Source organism: Drosophila erecta, unplaced genomic scaffold, assembly GCF_003286155.1.
Source record: "Drosophila erecta strain 14021-0224.00,06,07 unplaced genomic scaffold, DereRS2 tig00000000-arrow-pilon, whole genome shotgun sequence".
NCBI lineage: Eukaryota > Metazoa > Arthropoda > Insecta > Diptera > Drosophilidae > Drosophila > Drosophila erecta.
The window spans coordinates 14936339-14949768 of record NW_020825194.1 but is presented as its reverse complement, the minus strand read 5'-3'; the positions used below and the strand labels follow the sequence as shown (position 1 = coordinate 14949768).

General features: G+C 45.4%; 5 protein-coding genes across 5 annotated transcripts; 3 read left to right on the top strand and 2 right to left on the bottom strand.

Moving 5' to 3' along the window:
- The first annotated feature begins 92 nt into the window (after window positions 1-92).
- On the top strand, window positions 93-1128 carry LOC6554096 (chymotrypsin-1). Its single transcript, XM_001980417.2, has 3 exons — window positions 93-167; window positions 241-836; window positions 896-1128. Exons 1-3 carry the CDS (start codon window positions 101-103, stop codon window positions 1055-1057), a joined length of 825 nt encoding a protein of 274 aa, XP_001980453.1. The 5' UTR covers window positions 93-100; the 3' UTR covers window positions 1058-1128.
- LOC6554097 (eukaryotic translation initiation factor 3 subunit A) lies at window positions 1047-2728 on the bottom strand. The gene is made up of 4 exons (XM_001980418.3): window positions 2472-2728; window positions 1915-2393; window positions 1774-1854; window positions 1047-1697 (listed from the first exon to the last, which is right to left on the bottom strand). The coding sequence occupies exons 1-4, from the start codon at window positions 2653-2655 to the stop codon at window positions 1158-1160; spliced, it is 1284 nt and encodes a 427-aa protein (XP_001980454.1). The 5' UTR covers window positions 2656-2728; the 3' UTR covers window positions 1047-1157.
- Window positions 2729-4282: 1554 nt separating this feature from the next.
- Window positions 4283-5960, top strand: LOC6554098 (short-chain specific acyl-CoA dehydrogenase, mitochondrial). Its single transcript, XM_001980419.3, has 3 exons — window positions 4283-4368; window positions 4428-4667; window positions 4840-5960. Exons 1-3 carry the CDS (start codon window positions 4335-4337, stop codon window positions 5811-5813), a joined length of 1248 nt encoding a protein of 415 aa, XP_001980455.1. The 5' UTR covers window positions 4283-4334; the 3' UTR covers window positions 5814-5960.
- A 154-nt stretch (window positions 5961-6114) lies between these two features.
- Window positions 6115-12035, top strand: LOC6554099 (conserved oligomeric Golgi complex subunit 1). The gene is made up of 5 exons (XM_001980420.3): window positions 6115-6337; window positions 6392-7074; window positions 7208-8265; window positions 8325-8990; window positions 9960-12035. Exons 1-5 carry the CDS (start codon window positions 6204-6206, stop codon window positions 10077-10079), a joined length of 2661 nt encoding a protein of 886 aa, XP_001980456.1. The 5' UTR covers window positions 6115-6203; the 3' UTR covers window positions 10080-12035.
- Window positions 10270-11476, bottom strand: LOC6554100 (putative glycine-rich cell wall structural protein 1). The gene is made up of 2 exons (XM_001980421.3): window positions 11082-11476; window positions 10270-10505 (listed from the first exon to the last, which is right to left on the bottom strand). Exons 1-2 carry the CDS (start codon window positions 11148-11150, stop codon window positions 10347-10349), a joined length of 228 nt encoding a protein of 75 aa, XP_001980457.1. The 5' UTR covers window positions 11151-11476; the 3' UTR covers window positions 10270-10346.
- Window positions 12036-13430: the final 1395 nt, after the last annotated feature.

Here is a 13430-nt window from a genome sequence, read left to right as displayed (position 1 = left end):
ATAGCTCGCGATACTTATGCAAATTACATTTCCAATGGGGGCTAAGCTCCTATTTAAGAAGTGTGGCAGATGCAAAGCCAGTGGCATTAGCCAAACAACGATGGCTCTAACTGAACTACTGCTGATCGGGGTAATAGCAGTGGGAGGAGTCTTCGGAAGACTGAATTGTGAGTTTCAGTATTTCAGAATTAGTAATGCAGAGTCCCCTTGTAACAAAAAAATATACTCGTTATGCACCAGCTCGTCAACCCAGTGGGTATACTCCTCATCGCATTGTTGGAGGCGCTGATGTCCCACCAGGAGAACATGTGCCCTACCAGGTTTCCCTGCAGTACAGAACCCGCGGTGGTCAGATGCACTTTTGCGGCGGATCCATCATCGCCCACAATCGCATCCTCACTGCAGCTCACTGTTGTAAGGGTCTCAATGCCAGTCGCATGTCAGTGGTGGCCGGGATTCGAGGTCTGAGCGAGAAGGGTTCTCGCTCCCAGGTGCTATCCTACAGTATCCATCCCAACTATCAGGAACTGGTTACCAGCGACCTTGCCGTGCTGTCCATCAAACCTCCGCTGAAACTGAACAACTCCACCATCAGTGCAATTGACTATCGATCTCAGGGCAAAGACTTCGTCGGCGGTGGAGTTCCAGTGACCCTGACGGGATGGGGCCTCCGCTTACCAGTGCCCTTCCCCTTCTTTGACGATGTGAACTATCCCAACGTTCTGCAGCGTATGAGTTACCACACGATCTCGAACACTGAGTGCCGAAATGCGGGCATGGAAAGCGTTACGGACACGGAGATCTGCGCCAGGGGTCCTTTTAGGGGAGCCTGTTCGGTGAGTTGGAAGATACAGAAGATGTAGAATACAGAAGAGGTCCATAATCCCATTTCCAGGGCGACTCTGGCGGTCCTCTCGTAATGCAATCGAAAAATGGATTACAGCAAGTGGGCATTGTGTCCTACGGCTTGGTGGTGTGTGGTCTCTACATCTCTCCGGATGTCTACACCAGGGTGTCCACCTTCAGTAACTGGATAGGAAGCCAAATGGAATCCTGAATCGGAAGAGGATTCCACCTCTTGACGATCAGTTTATTCACTTGCAGATAACATAAATTTAACAACTAAGGCAAAACTAATAAAGACAGCATGGTTTCGTCTACTCGGCTGCCTCTTCTGCGGGAGCTTCCTCTGCGGGCGGAGCAGCCTCCTCTGCGGGAGCGGGCTCCTCAGCGGGCGGTGGTGGCGCCGCTTCTTCTGGTGGAGGCGGTGCCGGCTCTCCGGCAGCTTCTGGTGGAGCTTCTTCTGGGGGCGGCGGGGCAGCCTCCTCGGCTGCGGCAGGTGCTGCTTCCTCCGCAGCCGTCTCTGCCGCAGGAGCTTCTCCCGCTGGCTGAGCTTCCTCAGCCTCAGCTGCTGGCTGAGCTGCTGGCTCTGCTAAATTGGTGACCGAAGTGATGGCCGTGGCCGGAGCAGTGCCCGGGGCAGATGGCGGCACAGTTCCGGGAGCAGTTCCGGGAGCAGTTACGGGAGCAGTTGCCGGTGGTGTTGGACCGGCAGTTATCGCAGCAGTTGTCGGTGCTGTCGTTAGAGTTACGTCATCATATGCATCCTTTCCTGTATCCGGGGAAGAGCTTGCCTCCAGTTCGGTCGCATCCGTTGGCTCCGCACAGGGGTCCACGATTGGCTTGGTAGCAACGCGCTGGAGATTTGGTTATATGTTTATAAACTCAGCAAGATAGAGAAGAGGGCGTACTCTTCCAGCTTTTGTTACATACCAACATGACCTTGCGGAAGAATCTCTGAAGAACGTACGCTGCCTGCTCCCTGCGCCGTTCCTCCCCATTGTCCTCTTTTTCCTGTTGGATTTAAGTCATAACCAGCCGGAGGGACAGTCTATGGAAGGTAGATGCACTTACCGCTGCACAGACGCAGACGCAAACTTCTTGCGGGAACTGGAGGCGCACCCAGTAGCCCCGCCAGGCCGACTGGATCGTGATGGCTGCCTGGTTGCGCATGGCCTCATTGATGCGCTTGAGCTCCCTGTCCCGGAAGTACTGATACAGCAGCTCCGTTCCATCGGCTCCACGTTCAGCGGACATGTAGGCTTCCACAAAGCGCTTGTAGGCACTCTCGATGGCCGGCCGTGACATTACCAGCTCCTCGTCGGTGAGCTTGCACTTCTCCAGCAGCTCCTCCAGGATGTCCACATCCTCGAAGTTAATCGCCTGCTTGCCACGCCGCATCTCGCAGCGCCGTTTCTCGAGGAAGTTGCGGAAACAGTCCTCTATAACCTGGCCCATCAACTCGGACTTTTCCTTGGAGAGATCGCAGATACAGAGGTCCGATATTATGCTGTCCACCTGGCGGAGAGAACGGTCCAAAATGGTCTTGGCCACTAAAAACAAAACAACAAAAAGGTACACGAAATTAAAATCTGAGTACTTTCTACATCCTGCATCCCAGGATTACTTACCCATAGCCTTCTCCCTCGTCACGATCACCGAATGCAGATAGTCGATGATGAACTGGCAGAGGCACTCCTTCTTCGGCTGACATCTCAACACCTCCCGTGTAACATCTGATAGGAGTTCCGGCAGACCCTCGGGCACATTAATCGCCTGTTGGCGCATCTTGCCACGCTGAATCAGGTAATTCATCTTTATTTTTTAGAAGTATGATGCAAATTTCTACAATTTTGAACAGTCAACGGTTTTAGCTGAGAAAAATATGATGCCTTTTTATACGGGCTACTACGGTGAGAGTGAACCAGAATAAAATAATAGGAATTGTGAAAATAATGAATATTTTATGTATATATGTATAAAGTACAAATTCTTCCTAGAATTGGTCATAAATCAAATAATAAATAACAGCGCTCGACAATACTTTTTACACGGACTGACCGCGAACTACCTCGCTAATGTAAAACGTTTAGTTCAGCTTACTTGACCTAGATGGCGCTAGCAGTTGATGCAAAATGATGCTTGTATAAGAAATCGTAATGCCAAGGAAAATCTCAGACCTTCCAGAAAATATGTATATATGTATAAAGTACAAATTCTTCCTAGAATTGGTATAAATCAAATAATAAATAACAGCGCTCGACAATACTTTTTACACGGACTGACCGCGAACTACCTCGCTAATGTAAAACGTTTAGTTCAGCTTACTTGACCTAGATGGCGCTAGCAGTTGATGCAAAATGATGCTTGTATAAGAAATCGTAATGCCAAGGAAAATCTCAGACCTTCCAGAAAATATGTATATATGTATAAAGTACAAATTCTTCCTAGAATTGGTATAAATCAAATAATAAATAACAGCGCTCGACAATACTTTTTACACGGACTGACCGCGAACTACCTCGCTAATGTAAAACGTTTAGTTCAGCTTACTTGACCTAGATGGCGCTAGCATTTGATGCAAAATGATGCTTGTATAAGAAATCGTAATTCCAAGTAAAATCTCAGACCTTCCAGAAAATCACATTTTTAATATGAGCGAGATAATAAATAAAAAAAAGGTAGAACGACTTTTTTTTAAATATGATCTCCAGAGATCTGCGACCGTTTCATTTGTTACACCCGCAGGATTTTCATTCGTTACATGTGTTAAACATTTAATAAAACAGTTTCACATGTGTCCCTGCGAATTCTCAAAGTCCACTCTTACTTTGTATTATGTAAAGTGAAGAAAATGTAAATCGAACCTGTGTTTTATATAGGTAAAAGTGCACCCTTGTACCTTTCAACGAAAGTGGGCGTGTGTCCGAAATTAGCACTGCCTACTTTTGTATTCAGCCGGTGTAGGGTATCAACGGGGTTCTTGATGGATTCTTCTCTATCAAAATACATTGAACCGGTTTCCTTTTCTTTTATTTTAGCTGATCTTTAACACAGGAACTTGGTAATTTAACAAAGTTAGCTCCAAAACAAAATACCTTTGATTTTGGTAGGTAGTCCTACACATACGTACATGTATAGTTAGGGCACTGTATACGAGCAACAGTGGCGTGCGCAGTGGGGGTCTAGTAATTAAAAATACACTTTTCAAAATCTAACTTTAAGGTATGTTAAAACAGCTTATAAATTACAATGATCAAACTACTTCAACAATATGTAACTCATATTTTCTATCAATAACAATTTAAAATAATAAATGGAGCCCCTTACACCCTTACAATCTCCTCCCATGGATTTCGCCTCCAAAAGCTGTGTATAAAAGCTGTTTTCCTCGGTTGTATTTCGATCGGCTCGTCGACGAATGCGAAAAAGCTTTCACTACCTCGATCGCAATCGCAATCGGCACTACGGGCTTGGGATCAGTTGGCGACGGAATGCAGCAGCTGATCAGAGTGGCGCGGACGTTGGGTGAGGAACTGGGTGATCACAGCTGTCTGGATGATCGATTGCCGCCTCCGTCTTCGCAGGTCAACGCTCGAGCGGCGCATGGGGTGTGTGGGGGACTGGAGGCGGAAACCGGGGAATCGCCTGCCTGGCCGCGCTCTCCGAGACCCACCAGATTCTCCAGAAGACTTGCCGGGAGTTCGCCAATGCGGAGCTGGCTCCCAAAGCGCGCCACCATGACCGGGAGGAGCTTTATCCGGCGGAACAGGTTCGGCGGTTGGGAGAACTCGGTCTTATGTCGGTGGCGGTACGAGAGGAGTATGGTGAGTACTTATTTAAATATTAATACCTACTTTAAATATTAAAAATATTTACTTAACAAAGTAGAGTAGCTGATGAAGCCTTATAAATAGATCATACCACTATCCAAATACAAAATGTATCCAAGTTGAAATGCTCCAAGCAAAAGCTTAATATTAAATATTAATTTTAAAGGCGGTTCCGGACTGGATTACCAGGCCTACGCGATTGGCATGGAGGAGGTGGCTCGAGGTGATGCCGCCGTATCCATTGTGATGGGCGTGAATAACCTGTACCTGGGTGCAGTGCAGCAGCATGGAACCGAGCAGCAGAAGCAGGAGTTCCTGCTGCCGTACACCCAGGGTGACCACATCGCCTTCTACGCATTATCGGAGCCCGGAAACGGATCGGATGCAGGAGCTGCCAGCACCACGGCCAAGTTGCAAGGGGACAGCTACCAAATAAACGGCACTAAAGCGTGGATCTCCAACTCCAAAGAGGCCAGCGGGGGAATCGTCTTCGCCACGGTGGACAAGAGCCTGAAACACAAGGGAATCACCGCCTTTCTCACGCCCAAGGACGTTCCAGGATTAACCATAGCCAAGAAGGAAAGCAAAATGGGCATGAGAGCCACTTCGACTTGCCAACTAGTGCTGGAGGACGTGCAGGTGCCGCGTTCCCGGGTCCTTGGAGCTCCCGGGGATGGCTTCAAGATCGCCATGCAGTCCTTGGACTGTGGACGGATCGGTATAGCCGCCCAGGCCACAGGCATCGCACAAGCTGCCCTGGAATTGGCCGTGGACTACTCGCAGAAGAGGGTGGCCTTCGGGAAGCAGCTGGCACGGATGCAGCTCATCCAGCAGAAGCTGGCCGACATGGCCACGCGGGTGGAGACCTCGAGGCTGCTTACCTGGCGTGCCGCTTGGCTGAAGGATAATGGGCTGCCCATCACAAAGGAGGCAGCGATGGCCAAGCTTCTTGCCTCCGAGGCAGCCACCTATTGTGCCCACCAGTGCATCCAGGTCCTGGGCGGGATGGGGTACACCATCGATCTGCCTGCAGAGCTTTATTACCGCAACGCTCGTGTCACAGAGATTTACGAGGGAACTTCCGAAATCCAAAGAATTGTGATCGCCAACGCAGTACTCCGGGAATTGGGAAGGGAGTGAAGCATTTGATGGTTTTTCTTGATTACTGCTGCCAAACAAATCAGAATTCTTACATTTACCCTTGTTATACATATGTATGTGTAAATTAGTTTAAATATGCCAGAGAAAAGCATTTAATAAAGTAGATTCAAACGAATAAAACTTGAATTCAAAAAATCGTTATTTGATTAATTTTTACCGCTTAGGAATTAAGTACCGGTTCGCACTCAACAGTATTTTAACATTCCTACCAACAGTGAAATGTAAACTAACATAATTTGAATGGACATAGACCGGCAACATGAGAGAAAATATCGATGTTGCCAATCATCGATAAATAAACCGATTTAATTACAGCTGCTCCGTTGTTATTGTTTCGTCAATTTAAATAAAATTAATTTTTACGGCTAAATGACGGCCAATTTGTTAAATCTAAACGTGGACACGCTGTTTGAGCAGCACAGCGTGTCCGAGATAGACGCGGTGCACAAAAAGATCCAGTCGGTGGTGGAGAACAAGCGCGAGGAGCTGCGCACCCATGTCGGGTAAGTGATGTGGCACATCCAGATCTGCGGCCATAAACATTTTAAATGTTGAAGGGAGCGGTACCGCGATCTTCTGCAGGCGGCAGACACCATTGCGGCAATGCAAACGTCAGCCGGCACACTTATGGAGCAAGTGCAGCACGTGCAGGCCAATTGCCGCAGTCTGAACGAGCAGCAGCTCCTGGGCTTTCAGTCTACTGCCAATGCAAGCGCTAAAGATGCCGCACTGCAGGAGAGGAACGCCGGAAAGAAGCTGCAGACCTATTACGGTACCATGGCTCAGATCAAGTTGCTCACTGCCCTGCCGGAACTTATCTGGACGCACTTGGACAACGATCGCTTCTACGCCGCCACCGAGCTGTTCATCTTCAGTCGGCACATAAGTACGGGCTTGCAACTGGATGGCCAGAGTGCCCTGATGCAGAAACTTCCGGTTGCGCGAAAGCAATGGGAAATCCTGCGTCCCTTCCACGTGACCATCAAACAAGCCATACTGACCGCACTGGAGAGAGAGGAACTCCTACCCGAAATGGCTGTTGACTGCCTGCAGAGCCTTCTCTTGCTAGACAAAAGTGATCTCAGTGCTGTCCTGAAATCCTTCTTGAACCTGCGCTCTTCAGCTTTTCTGAACTGCCTGCAAAGCGGACCATCGGAGTCACGTCGCGTCAAGGATCGAATCCTGGCTAGCCTAAACGTGCTTAACAGCACCGTGGACCTGCTGGACAAGTGTCTTTTGGGTAACTTGCCATTTGTAGATAAGCAAACAAGTACTGATCGAAGTGGGATACTCAAGATGCACTTCCTTTGAAACTAGTTACTTGCGGAGGAGTCATGAATATTATTATTGAATCGGTATTCTCTCTCCTACAGGTGACAGCCTTCTCTTTAGGCGCCTGGAGGAATGCGCCTCTTCTACGTGTCCACCCAGCATCAACCGAATGGAGAGTAGCGAGCGCCAGCTCGTTCATCTTTTACCCGATATCATCGCCTGTTTTAAGCCACAATTTGAGGTCCCTCAGCTAGCACCTGAGCAGATGGGTTCTTCACTCCAACAATGGCTAGATAAAATGAATGCTTTGGCAGCGGCACACTTGCAGCAAGTCTTTGCACTAGTTAGCAACATGCAGACGATTCAGGATATTAAATCAGCGGCCAGGACTAATGGTCGACCGGACTTTGTTCGCCTAGAAATGCAACTGCATCTAAAGCATAGCCAGTTGGACTTCTACGCCCGAAAGTACGTGCCGTTGATCAACGCCAGAGTGCGAGAGATAATCCGCAGCAGCTGGGCGTCCGCTATGAAGCAGACCTACGAACAGGTACTCCTGCTTATCGAATCCGGACAGTCGCAACCGCCTCAGCAAATTTGGCGAGAGCAGAGTGATGATTTACCTTTAAGCTTAGCGGCAGCGCTCAGCGATCAACCAAAGCGACTGGCTAATAGGACAAAGGGATACGATGGCGCTACAATAGAACTGTGTAAACGTTTTGACTCACATCTGGCGGATATCGTCCAGGAGCTAAATGTGATGTTACAGGAACCAACGACGAGAGTTGAGGACAAGGTTTCACTCATCGAGTTCCTGCGCAAAACGGCCGAGGAGCAGTTGACAGAGTATTTGACCAACTTAAAAGGACTACAGCTAAGGGAACGGCCTGCTTTGCTCCTAGCTTTGCGAAATAGTCTCGCCTTGGTGGAACTGTGCCCCAATTTAAAACTGTGCTTCTGTCAACAGTCCAGTTGGCGGCAGTGGACTGACAATTCGGCGGGAATGGGAATCGAGCATTGGCAGCGCATTTGCGGCCTGATCGAAGAGGAGATGCTATCCTTTTGGCTGCTTATTGTTGACGATGTGTTGGCCGGCCACAATTGCGAAGAGAAGCTGCCGAAGGTCATTAATCACGAAGTGGTTCTTAGCGATTTTGCGGTAATTATATTCAAATAAAACTTGTTTATTTAATATAACATAATTTAATTCTTGAGTAGCTTTGGCAGACCTTAACACTGGAACAGCGTGACGAGGACCAGGAGCAGAGTGTTCACTCTACCATTCGAATCCCCAGTCAGCCGCGACTTTCTCTGCAGACGTATCTTCATCAGTTAATTCAGGCGTTGAATTTGGTTGTTCCCCAAACTCTGCCACCCAAAGTATTGCAAGCATTCATCCAGCGCCTCATAGGAAAACTACTTTGCCACTACGAACGATTGGCCCATGCGGATTGCACCAAAGCCAGTCAGAATATTGCCCTGCAATTATACTTTGATCTTAAGTTCCTGGAGCGCGTGTTCGCCATTTCACGTGAGGATCGGACTCTCTACGACCAGATCCACGCCCAGCAGAACCAACTGCGCGATTGCATAGATCCCTTTGATTTCGAGCTGTTTGCCGAGCACATAACCACGCATGTGTCTCGAGCTGCAAGCCGTCTGCAGGGTGAACTAGGAGTGCTCACACCCTCGTCAGCTGCTCCCAGTCAGGCCGCCACAGCTGTCAGTTCTTTGGCCCATGAGTCAGATCCCAATGTGCTGTGTCTGAGCTCCTCCGGATCTACGTCGCTGTGGTTCCCTTTGCTGCCCATTGTGATGCCCCAAGCTGCCGGAAGAGTTACTAGCACTGAGCGGAAATCTCTGGCACTAGAGCCAGTGGAGAAGGTGAGTAAAAATAGTGAAGATATACAGGGCTGTCGGCGTTGGCTTCAAGAGTATGTCTTCAATTCGATTTGAACACCTGTTCTGGATTTCAAATCCTATTATAAGCTTTACATTTATTATTCGAAATTGATTTGCTGAAGGATGATGTCGACAGCCCCAATAGACGTATAGTTTACCTTTTACCGAGTTTATCGAGTCATAATGCTACATTCCCATGTTTCTTTCATAGGATTTCTATCGATTGTATTCCTAAGTCAATAATTTCAACATTTGCTCTGGTTGGGTAGGAATGGTATTTGACTGTTGATACTTTGTTATCATCGTTTGCATGCTGCATGATATTGATTGTTTAACCAATACTTATTAATAGTGGGCAGAATAGCCCCATTGCTCTTATTAGGTGCTTCATTTCCAAATTTGGAAACCTCTTCTAGCAGCAGCAGCAGTTTAATTAAACTAATTTGCTCCATCCAGCAATAAATAAACCAGAATGCCGCAAGACAAATTTTAATTAGGTGCAACTTTCTGCCGCCCCTTGCTAACCGCTCCTCCCCACTTCGCCCGCAAGTGGTTGGCAAAAGTTTCGCTTGAAACCGAACCCGAAATTTCCAAGTGGATGGCCAGAACATCGGCAGAATGATTATGTATATATTACGGGCGCGTATACGAGTGCCTTAGATGCTAATTAATGAATCGCTGCAATTATTGAAATCAAATCGCTGGGCAAATGTTAATTTATGGCCATGGCTACTTGGCCGTTACTCGCATGTTTTGTAATTAGCTGCGATCTCCGGCGGTATAAATCGTTCTCTAATTATGTCTGCTTTCCATTTGTTGCTGTTTGTTGCTCGCGATAAATCTGAGAGTCCAACGGCAAATTAACAGATTAATCAGACAAACTACCAATTAATAGTACTAATTAATTAATAACATTTCTCTTTATCCCTCTATCTCTGCTTTCACCCATAGACGGCGACAACGACGCCAACGAGGAAGTCGGGTGGCAATGGAGCCCGCAAGGGAGACGGCAGCAAATCCAAATCCAGCGCGTCTTCCTTCTTCGGGATGTCCCAGGAGTGGTTCCGCTAGAGGATTCAAATCAAGTGGCCTGTGAAGTGCATTCGAGTGGAATGCGGATGGAAGCGCGGAGCGCCGAGCAGCATTGTTAAGCCAGCCGAGCATTTAAAATGTTTAACCTATATCCAAACATACGAGTACTTGTAGAACAGGCGGGCAGCGCCCAGTAATTGTAAGAAAGTCACATACATTATAGAAATATACACCCTGATATCACTTTTAATTTCAACTTAACTCTAAATTTGTAATTTTTAATGCGCTTTGATGTTGCCACGGTTGCTATTTCTTGCCTCCCTTCTTGCCACCGCCTGCGGCTGCCTTTTGGTCCTGTCCTTTCTTGGCTCCACCTTTGTCACCGCCGCCTCCATCGCCGCCTTTGTTTTTATTTCCGGAGCCTCCACCGCCGCCGCCGCCGCCTCCACCTCCGCCGCCCTTTTTCTGTGGGCAAAGAAGCACGGAAAGATTTCGCTTTGAGCTGGGACCGAGCAAATAACGAGCCACGGTTGTTTAAGGTTGCGCAGCGAAGTCAGTAAATGAGAAAAAGGTTAGTTGTGCCACGATTGCAATGGGGAGACCCTTATTCCAAAGGGCCAGAGATTCTTTAATTACGTACAGCAGAAGCTATTATCCGCATGATAATATTGTAATTATCTTCTGTCCACTTATTTGTGGTCTAAAACAACGTATTTATATAAATAGGTAGCACTAAATTGTTAAGTTTAATCTCAAAGTTAATAATCCTAGTGCACTTTCAAGTCCATCTAAAGCTTTTATTTAATTCGGCATTGCTTTTATAAATGGTTAGGAAACACAGACATTTTTGCTTTGAAAGTTGGACAACAAATTATTTTAAAATTGTGGAAATGTAAGGATAAAGTTAAATATTGTTAAATTGCTACTTAGAAGTTTATTGGGACCATGAGCGGATTGAGCATGAGCTGGCACTAAGATGAGGATTACAAGTAGTTAGACTCACAATTAGTACGCAAGTTGCATAACACAAATATTGCTTACATTGCCGCCGCCTCCACCACCTCCACCTCCTCCTCCTCCACCGCCGCCGCCTCCTTTATTTTTACCCATTCTATCAACTTCTCGGAAAGGCAATTATTTTATTTATTTGGTTTAGTTTGCGGTGCTTGCTGTTGCTTTTGGCTAGAGTAAACTTATGCCAGAGCTGGCAAATTGCAACTAATAAGCAGCACCATTGCCGCAAAGCGAAATGCATGAAATTAAATCATTTGGCCAGAAAAAGAAGGCCAAAATGAACGTTGCGAGCAAAACACAAATGCGCAACAGCCAACGGCGGAAGGCGGCAGGGGAAGGGGGAAGGCGCCAATGAATTTGGGCGGCGATGGGAGAAGGGGATGGGTTGGGATGACCAGGGGGACTTGGCCCCGGGTATAGGAAATTTGGCTGCTATGGCCAATGGCTCTTAACTGATTTAATCATCGCCCTGGCACCTCTCTTTGCGGCCGGAAGAAATGGGAAGAGTTTCTCTCGCGGCGACCATTGGATTATTTTGTAGTGCTTCTCCTCCATCGCTTTTGGCTCTTTGCTTCCGATTGCGATTCTGTTTCGGTTTCGGTTTTGCATTTTCATTTGCATTTGGCCATATGCGCCCATGGCCATGGCATTGACATTGGCCACCTCTCGCATTTCTGGTCTGCGGCCAATGGAAGGCAATACGTCGTTAATCCCATGGCTCAGTCGCGAATCCCACGGATACGGGCAGTGCAACAAGATCCTATTTATAGATGCAACGAGAATCGATGGTGATAGCCTGGGCCAAGAGAGATTTTGGCGGATTTCAATCGGAAAGCAATGGCCCAGAAGGCGATTGAATACGCTAATGTATGCAGAAAGCGAAGAATCGGAAGATTGAATGAGGGAGATAGCCAGAGACAGCAGAATTGATTATGGGCTTTAGGAGGTAATTTAATTGGAGAATATGGCCCAAACAAAAGTCATTTCTCTAAGAATCTGCATTCAAATTTAGGAATTTATTTTTTTGTCATTTTTTTGAGGTGATGTAGAAATTTTAAAAAAATTAAGAAATGCTCCAAGGCTGAAGTTCTAAGCTCCATAACTCAACTTATTTTAATCGGATTTTGAAGTGGCATACCTCTAAATGTTTCTGGCGCAATTCTCTAAAAATCTGCATTCAAATTTAAAATTTTATTTTTTTAAATTTTTTTGTCATTTTTTTGATGTGATATTGTAGAAATTCAAAAAAAATTAAGAAATGCCACAAGGCTGAAGTTCTAAGCTCCATAACTCAACTTATTTCAATCGGATTTTGAAGTGGAATACCTCTAAATGTTTCTGGCGCAATTCTCTAAAAATCTGCATTCAAATTTAGAATTTTATTTTTTTTTCATTTTTTTGTCATTTTTTTGATGTGATATTGTAGAAATTCAAAAAAATTAAGAAATGCCCCAAGGCTGAAGTTCTAAGCTCCATAACTGAACTTATTTCAATCGGATTTTGAAGTGGAATACCTCTAAATGTTTCTGGCGCAATTCTCTAAAAATCTGCATTCAAATTTAGAATTTTATTTTTTTTTCATTTTTTTGTCATTTTTTTGATGTGATATTGTAGAAATTCAAAAAAATTAAGAAATGCCCCAAGGCTGAAGTTCTAAGCTCCATTACTCAACCTATTTTAATCGGATTTTGAAGTGGCATACCTCTAAATGTTTCTGGCGCAATTCTCTAAAAATCTGCATTCAAATTTATAATTTTATTTTTTTTTCATTTTTTTGTCATTTTTTTGATGTGATATTGTAGAAATTCAAAAAAATTAAGAAATGCCCCAAGGCTGAAGTTCTAAGCTCCATTACTCAACCTATTTTAATCGGATTTTGAAGTGGAATACCTCTAAATGTTTCTGGCGCAATTCTCTAAAAATCTGCATTCAAATTTAGATTTTTAATTTTTTTTCATTTTTTTGTCATTTTTTTGATGTGATATTGTAGAAATTCAAAAAAATTAAGAAATGCCCCAAGGCTGAAGTTCTAAGCTCCATTACTCAACTTATTTCAATCTGATTTTGAAGTGGAATACCTCTAAATGTTTCTGGCGCACTTCTCTAAAAATCTGCATTCAAATTTAGAATTTTATTTTTTTTTTAATTTTCTTGTAATTTTTTTTATGTGATATTGTAGAAATTCAAAAAAATTAAGAAATGCCCCAAGGCTGAAGTTCTAAGCTCCATAACTCAACTTATGTCAATCGGATTTTGAAGTGGAATACCTCTAAATGTTTCTGGCGCAATTCTCTAAAAATCTGCATTCAAATTTAGAATTTTATTTTATTTTAATTTTCTTGTAATTTTTTTTATGTAGAAATTCAAAAAAATTAA

What these genes read in the sequence shown, in the direction of transcription:
- LOC6554098 (XM_001980419.3), top strand. Translation starts at nt 4,335, where the DNA reads ATGCAGCAGCTGATCAGAGTGGCGCGGACGTTGG. An exon ending in CAGAGTGGCGCGGACGTTGG is followed by an intron (nt 4,369 to 4,427) that starts GTGAGGAACTGG and finishes CCGTCTTCGCAG; the next exon opens with GTCAACGCTCGAGCGGCGCA. An exon ending in GGCGGTACGAGAGGAGTATG is followed by an intron (nt 4,668 to 4,839) that starts GTGAGTACTTAT and finishes TTAATTTTAAAG; the next exon opens with GCGGTTCCGGACTGGATTAC.
- LOC6554096 (XM_001980417.2), top strand. Translation starts at nt 101, where the DNA reads ATGGCTCTAACTGAACTACTGCTGATCGGGGTAATAGCAGTGGGAGGA. An exon ending in AGTCTTCGGAAGACTGAATT is followed by an intron (nt 168 to 240) that starts GTGAGTTTCAGT and finishes GTTATGCACCAG; the next exon opens with CTCGTCAACCCAGTGGGTAT. An exon ending in CTTTTAGGGGAGCCTGTTCG is followed by an intron (nt 837 to 895) that starts GTGAGTTGGAAG and finishes TCCCATTTCCAG; the next exon opens with GGCGACTCTGGCGGTCCTCT.
- LOC6554100 (XM_001980421.3), bottom strand. Translation starts at nt 11,150, where the DNA reads ATGGGTAAAAATAAAGGAGGCGGCGGCGGTGGAGGAGGAGGAGGTGGA. An exon ending in GTGGTGGAGGCGGCGGCAAT is followed by an intron (nt 10,506 to 11,081) that starts GTAAGCAATATT and finishes CTTTGCCCACAG; the next exon opens with AAAAAGGGCGGCGGAGGTGG.
- LOC6554097 (XM_001980418.3), bottom strand. Translation starts at nt 2,655, where the DNA reads ATGAATTACCTGATTCAGCGTGGCAAGATGCGCCAACAGGCGATTAAT. An exon ending in GACGAGGGAGAAGGCTATGG is followed by an intron (nt 2,394 to 2,471) that starts GTAAGTAATCCT and finishes TTTTGTTTTTAG; the next exon opens with TGGCCAAGACCATTTTGGAC. An exon ending in GCGTCTGCGTCTGTGCAGCG is followed by an intron (nt 1,855 to 1,914) that starts GTAAGTGCATCT and finishes TAAATCCAACAG; the next exon opens with GAAAAAGAGGACAATGGGGA.
- LOC6554099 (XM_001980420.3), top strand. Translation starts at nt 6,204, where the DNA reads ATGACGGCCAATTTGTTAAATCTAAACGTGGACACGCTGTTTGAGCAG. An exon ending in GCTGGACAAGTGTCTTTTGG is followed by an intron (nt 7,075 to 7,207) that starts GTAACTTGCCAT and finishes TCTCTCCTACAG; the next exon opens with GTGACAGCCTTCTCTTTAGG. An exon ending in TGGTTCTTAGCGATTTTGCG is followed by an intron (nt 8,266 to 8,324) that starts GTAATTATATTC and finishes ATTCTTGAGTAG; the next exon opens with CTTTGGCAGACCTTAACACT.